Genomic DNA, 6,448 nt, shown 5'->3' with positions numbered 1-6,448 from the left:
AAGGTAACCTTAATGTCTGTCCATACTGACAGAAAATATAATGGTTAACGAGTCATATTTCATACCTTGCTCATGCACCAAGGCCTTGATACAATGATTCAGCAGTGTTCAGTACTGGTCCCTTCATTGGGTCAGATTACAACATTTGTTCCAATCCAGTGGCTTTGGCCCTACCCCAGACCCGTATTTTGGATTGGTATCTTTAGAATAATTATTAGAGCCAAAATAGGGTAGGAAGTATAACATAATACTCATACTACAAGAGAGGTTCCAGGTATCAAAACAAAAGGTTTTTGTTTTATCTTTAATAACTTCATTCTTCAAACTTCAAGAAATTCATGGAGATTAACAAATATTACATAAGCAGTTGCACAGAATGAAATGGATGTGGAAGAAGTACTGTAACAATATAACGCTAGGCTGCTTTTTACAATAACAAATGCAGCATTTTCTATGTTCCACATTATTTTTCATATTGAACCCATCCATTCATATACACAAAACAAGAACCCATACCCAATGGCACAGAGAGCATGACAACTGGTACGTTATTGGTTATCATTTCAAAGCAATATTTGTGTTTTTCATTCTAGAGCAAAAATGACAAGAACGGCATTGGAAGATCGAGACTGGAGAATGATGGAGTGGTACACCTAACAGCTGCACAAACATACAGCCTACTCAGTTAAAAAATATATCCACCCATGTGCTCATTTACATTTGGAACAGTCCGGATATTGGAAATGATTGTGTCCAATCATGATGTTTTATAGTTTAGCGGAACCCTAACCATGATACTTATTATCAAGCCGTCGTCCGAGTCATACAGAAAAGATGTGTGCTGCTGTCTAATTGAGCTATATTACAACATCCTCAAAACAGACAGCCAAAACATCACAATATTATCTCAAGAAAGTTGTCTAACTTGATAAATTAACTTGTACGTTCATGTAAAACAGACTAGTATTCATTTGTTTGTACCTGACATGTTCTGTAGGAGAGAGCTGCAGGACGTAGTCGAAACATGTCAAGTACGAAGATACAAAAGTCTGTTTACATGAACATACAAGTTAATCACAATATTATGAAACTGGGCCCCGTAACCCGATAACGATGCGTTTGTTGGGCAATTGCAAAGCCCCATCGCTATCCTACCAAGACGCGAGAACTGCAGGAGTTCTCTGTGCTTGCAGTGGGTGTTAACCTTCCTTAAAGATCCTGCTAGGAATGAGAACTGAGGAAGTGGAAAGCTGAAATCCTCATGATGTAACAATATCACCAACGTCTATAATTCAAGAAAAGAACATGCATGAACGATTTAGACATTTTTACATGCTTCAATCAAAATGTTTCCCCGCACATTTAAAACACCAAGATCTGTTTGCAGTGTCAGAAATGAATCTATTCTAAAATGTTATTCACAAGCGTTGTCGTTTGAAAGCATTAGACATAGAGACCAAGACTTGACTGGAGACTGCTCTATTGAGATGATAGTCCCTTAATGACAGGAAAACCCAGATATGAGGTTATCAGAGGTTGCTTGTTGCAACTCTTTGTGGGGTTTTATACCATGTTGGCTGATTTTTTTTACACCAGCACATTATTATTCCTTTACATATCTAGTCGCATTGTTGAGCATCAATGGAGTATCATCTCAAACCAGGCCGGGAGCAGTTTATTGACGTGCAGGCTCTAAACACAGTCCTTGTAATCGAGCAGCCGTGCTTATGCCATACGCTTTCATTCATTTTTTTCAAGCCAGCACAAACTGCCAGTTCGTGAGGAGAATCTTGATGCCTCTTATGACGGACACCACCGACGTAGCGGGGTTGAACTTAAGTGTGTTGGCGTCCCCTTTCTTGCACTTGTCCCTGAAGACGTATATGCTGCCGTTGCAGCTGGCCACCTTCCACAGCGACGGCACCGAGCTCCACACCTCGGGGAACCGCAGGCGCGTGAAGCTCTCCAGCAGGGGGTTGTAGCACACCAGGGAGTCCCCCTCGGCCACCACGAAGATCACGTCCATGTGGGCCGCCGCGTGCATGCAGCCGGCGAACGGCAGCATGTAGGGCTTGATCTGGCACTTGTGCGTGGCCGTGTTGAAGCACTGGATGAGGCGCGACGGCTTGGTGAAGAAGTCCATGTCGTTCTCCTCGCCGCCCAGCAGGTAGATGGTGCCCCCCAGGTTGACCCCCGCCGCCCCGGACACGGCCGTGTCCAGCTGGCTGCTCTCGGTCCACATGTTGTCCTTCGCCGTGTAGTAGATGACGGCGTTGGACAGCGTGTCCTGCAGGGTCTTCCCGCCCAGCGAGTAGATGGCGTCCTCGCCGGGCACCGACACCATGGTGTGGTGGAGGCGGTCGCGGGGCAGCGGGGCGCAGCGCTCCCAGTCCATGGTGTGCATGTTGCACTTCCACATGCGCCGCGGGATGGATCCGCCCACCACGTACAGGTCGCCGCCGTGCTTGCAGGCCGCCGTGATCTGGTGGCACAGGCTGTTCTGGCCGCTCACGCTGACGCTGTCGTCCTCGTCGCAGTGCAGCGAGACGGCCAGCGAGTGCGTCCGCGTCTCCTCCTTGCCGATCAGGTAGATGTGGACCTTCTCGCCGATCTCCTGCAGACGGAACCGGTATCACATGTTAGACGCAGACAGATTACGAAGACCTTGGGGAGAGGAACGCCCGTTAAAGGAGATCGATTTTACCTTGAGATTCTCCCGAAGAACACAAGAAAACTCCTCTCTCTCCACCTTGTTGTGGTTTATCCAGGAGTCGATCGCCACCTTTGGGTTCTGGGAGCTCGGTACACCGTCTGCAGCACAAAAAGATTGATTTCAGTTCATAAAATAGGATAAGTCAACCAAACGGGCATCAAGAGTATTCAGGCATTCCATTTACCATGAAGAATTAAGGAATACCTTTAATTATGTCCAAGAGTAGACAGAGAGGCATATTGAGGAATTCCTCAGTCTGATTCAGCTGGACCAGGTGGATCTTAGCACAGTGCTTGGCAGCAGTGTACAGTTCCTGGTCACTGTGTCTGTCTGCAAGCCACATCACCTGCAGCCGGATCACCATGAGACAGAGGCCACACAATGGTTATTTTACTAATGAACCATTTAGGGGAAGTGAACCTGGATTCATATGGTGAAGGAGCAGGTAGGAGCATCTGTCTCCAGGACTGCTACAGGTAGAATCAATTAAAGAGGATTCAAACCCTCTGTCTGGGAGTCAAACATCCAAACTGCTAGACTATCCTGCCCTCCCCTCCCAGCCAAGGCGTCAATAATGCCTAAAGCCACCAATGTGGAACCAAATCAATCACCTGTAGGCAGTTCTTGACCTCAACCGTCCGTGAGAGAAACCGGGAGCACTCCTCGAACAGAGCGGTCAACTGGTACATGTCTGCCATCTCGTAGGTGTCCTGCAGGTCCTCTACCCTCAGCTTGATGGTGCCGTGGTAGATGTAGTCCACCAGCAGCTGGAACACGGTGGCGCTGACGCCCTTCAGCTCGATGCTGCGGTTGTGGGACTCCTTGAGGTTGGAGGTGAACATGGAGCGGAAGAAGCTGCTCTGGGCGGACAGAACCAGGCGGTGCAGCTGGAACTCCTTGCCGTCCACGTTGATGGTGACGTCGGCAAACAGGCCGTCCTCCAAACAGAGGTCCATGATGCTCTTGACCACACGGCTTGAGTGAGAGCGGTCGGTGAAGGTGTACCCCAGGAAGTAGTTCTCCTCTCCCACCGAGCCCCCCACACTGAGACCACTCTCCTCAGCTGACTCCATCACGAATATTGGCCTGAGGGTTGTGAAGGTGAATAGTATTATTGTTTGTACATTCAAAAGGGACCAAGCACACACATTCTCAAAAATTTGAACTCGTCTGCTATAGTATACCAAGTCCCTATAAATCATTTGTTGTTTATGTTTTGGTGAGAGTTGACTTGGTGGAAAGTGAAGTTTAATGCATTGCGTACATGTGCATACAACCAAACAGAAAGAGAATACATGTGATTGTACAGAACTTGTTCCCCGAGTACCTGCTGCGTGCAGCTAACGGCATAGGGCTAGTGGTAGCATTCATTTAGTTAAGATAACGAACGCTGACGGCCTGTAAAATGAATTAATATGATGCCAGTCAATAGATTGTATGGTATTTAATAATTTCATATTCATAAGGAAAATGGTAGTGGTTTACACGGTGAACTATAAATAACTTATTTACCTTTTCTTCACTTCGTAGCTGTGTTCGAAATCGTTCCCTATCACGGATATAATGCACTATATAGGGTGCTCGCCATTTTGTAGTGGTGTTCGAATTCTCAGTGGTTAATTTCATGCACTATATAGTGCACTTAAATACCCAGAATTTGAGAGTACATACGATGTTCCCTACATGTTACTCCCATATACCACAATGCAATGCGCTCGTATTTTTCCGGAGGAGAAGAAGAAGTTGAATAACCGCGAAAACGAATACATTTAATGAGGGAGTCTCCGGCTTTCGTTTAGAAATGTCAGCAATTTATTTGGGATTTAACAAAGAAAATGTAACATTCAAAAATTAATTAAAAAAAACTTGAAGGAAATGTAACATTCAACATCAATACAACCTCCAGCTTTCCTCGTGAGAGTCCGGTTTGTTTACATGATGTGGGCGCATCTGTCTGCTCACACAAATACCCGGCGCATTTACTGAGGCAAATGACGTTTAGAAATGTTCAGATAGTTTCCGAATTCTCGTTTGTTCGTTCCCCATATAGTGCACTATGTCATGAAAACTATATAGGCAATAGTGAGTGAGTGAATAGGGAACGATTTCGAACACAGCTCTATCATTCGTGGATATTTTGAACTTTTACCCGGAAGTAAATCGAGTCGCTGCGATGACTTCTGGCGCCATCTGGTGGTGGAGTCCCCTTTACCTCATGCTTTACCTCCGTTTGACTTCTAGCGCCATCTGGTGGTGGAGGCTTCTTACTACAGTTTGACTTCTGGCACCATCTGGTGGCAGAGTCCCCTTACTGTAGTCTGGATTTTAGTTTGGCCTGGGAAGGGAAAGAGTCATGTAATTCATTATGGGCTCCAAGATGAGGCTCTCAAAAGTAGTTAATACAGTCATTGCGCTCATTCTGTTTTTATAGAAGTCAATGCCATGAGGGAATTTAGGTGGGCAACATTTTACAATCTGACATTCTAGACAGTGAAATGTCGATGAACTTCACAGTAGACCTACCCTAGCATTGTTAAACAGAAGCAGGTGATATATCTGAAAAGGAAAAGCGTGAAGAAAAAAAATATTTTAGCCAACTGGCTGCTGGTCCTTTTTTTCCAGAGAGAAAAAATGCACGGCATTCAGGTCTGGACTGGGAAGTCTCAGTCTACTTGCGTGAAGGCAGTGGTGGATGGGATGTAGCTGTGGGTTATACCGACTGAAAAAGGCATTAAAATGATGAGAATGCAATTTAAACTTAGATTCTGCTGCCAGATAGTTTTATGTCTGTCGTTTGGACAGATTTTTTACGGTAAGGGTCGATTCATATTATCTGGCTTTTAGTCCGCAGCCATCATTGTCTTAATACTTTCAATTAACCCATCATTTTATGAACAGTGGACGTGGCTGCACTCATATACGTCACCCCTCGGAGCAGCACATCAGTCGGTGATGCAAACTTCATATATGAGGTGCTTCTCCCGCGTTCAAATGCATTCTGGTGTTCACGTTGATTCTATCTAATCTATGATATCTAACCCATTTTTTTTAACCCATGTTTGTACATACTAAAGACATTCGCATCTTTAATTTGCAGTTCTTGCTCGGAGGGGTTGAGATTGACCAGGACAACAACTTTGTCTTGCTTGATAGAGAGATGGCGTCCATGAGGCAGGGTCGGGCTTTTCTGGCTCAAATCAACGACAATATCCCCAAAACCCTGCCCTCAGTGGAGGCCATGCTGAGCACACTTAAGGGTCCGAGGCATACGTCCAACTCTCGGGTCCAGTTTGACAGCCTCGTCCTGACTATAGTGTACTCAGCACATTTAGCAAAGACCCTCGAAAGAGAAGAGGACCAACTCGCCTGGGCTGGGATACTTCAACGACTGGCAAATGTCACCGTTCAGGAACTGCGGGGCAATCAATCATCCTTTTAACATGACGATATTTAGCATCACTTATACGAAAGATAGAATTTTTATTTTGTGCAATTATAACGTATAGAACCTACACTTTTAAAACAATGTAGGCCTATGCTGTATAAATAATTATCACTTGACCCTTGCAGAGTCGACACATGACCTATATTACAGTTTTTCTCAGTCGCTTTGGTACATTTCTCAGATCAGAATTGAAATTCTCGAAACTACCTGTTCAATCTTCACATCATTGTGTCGTTTGTGCAAATCAAAAAAGCAGTTTCTCATTTCTTTGAACAAGTTGCAAATGCTTT

At 45.1% G+C, this 6,448-nt stretch overlaps 1 protein-coding gene across 4 annotated transcripts; it reads right to left on the bottom strand.

Moving 5' to 3' along the window:
• Window positions 1-89: 89 nt before the first annotated feature.
• LOC130388783 (kelch repeat and BTB domain-containing protein 4-like) lies at window positions 90-4,921 on the bottom strand. 4 transcript variants are annotated; one of them, XM_056598306.1, is made up of 5 exons: window positions 4,863-4,921; window positions 3,325-3,799; window positions 2,918-3,059; window positions 2,705-2,811; window positions 90-2,614 (listed from the first exon to the last, which is right to left on the bottom strand). In XM_056598306.1, the coding sequence occupies exons 1-5, from the start codon at window positions 4,901-4,903 to the stop codon at window positions 1,754-1,756; spliced, it is 1,626 nt and encodes a 541-aa protein (XP_056454281.1). In that variant the 5' UTR covers window positions 4,904-4,921; the 3' UTR covers window positions 90-1,753. The 4 variants fall into 4 exon arrangements, with proteins under 4 accessions (XP_056454281.1, XP_056454279.1, XP_056454280.1 ...); XM_056598304.1 differs by lacking the exon at window positions 4,863-4,921 and adding an exon at window positions 4,614-4,854; XM_056598305.1 differs by lacking the exon at window positions 4,863-4,921 and adding an exon at window positions 4,041-4,219.
• Window positions 4,922-6,448: the final 1,527 nt, after the last annotated feature.

Source organism: Gadus chalcogrammus, chromosome 9, assembly GCF_026213295.1.
Source record: "Gadus chalcogrammus isolate NIFS_2021 chromosome 9, NIFS_Gcha_1.0, whole genome shotgun sequence".
NCBI classification, from domain to species: Eukaryota; Metazoa; Chordata; class Actinopteri; order Gadiformes; family Gadidae; genus Gadus; species Gadus chalcogrammus.
This window is presented reverse-complemented; position numbering and strand designations above follow the sequence as displayed.

Excerpts from the sequence above, each read along its gene's own strand:
- LOC130388783 (XM_056598304.1), bottom strand. The coding sequence starts at position 4,663 with ATGCGCCCACATCATGTAAACAAACCGGACTCTCACGAGGAAAGCTGG. Across the intron at positions 2,812-2,917 it reads ACTCTTGGACATAATTAAAG|ACGGTGTACCGAGCTCCCAG; the intron begins GTATTCCTTAAT and ends TTTGTGCTGCAG. Across the intron at positions 2,615-2,704 it reads TTCTTCGGGAGAATCTCAAG|GAGATCGGCGAGAAGGTCCA; the intron begins GTAAAATCGATC and ends TTCCGTCTGCAG.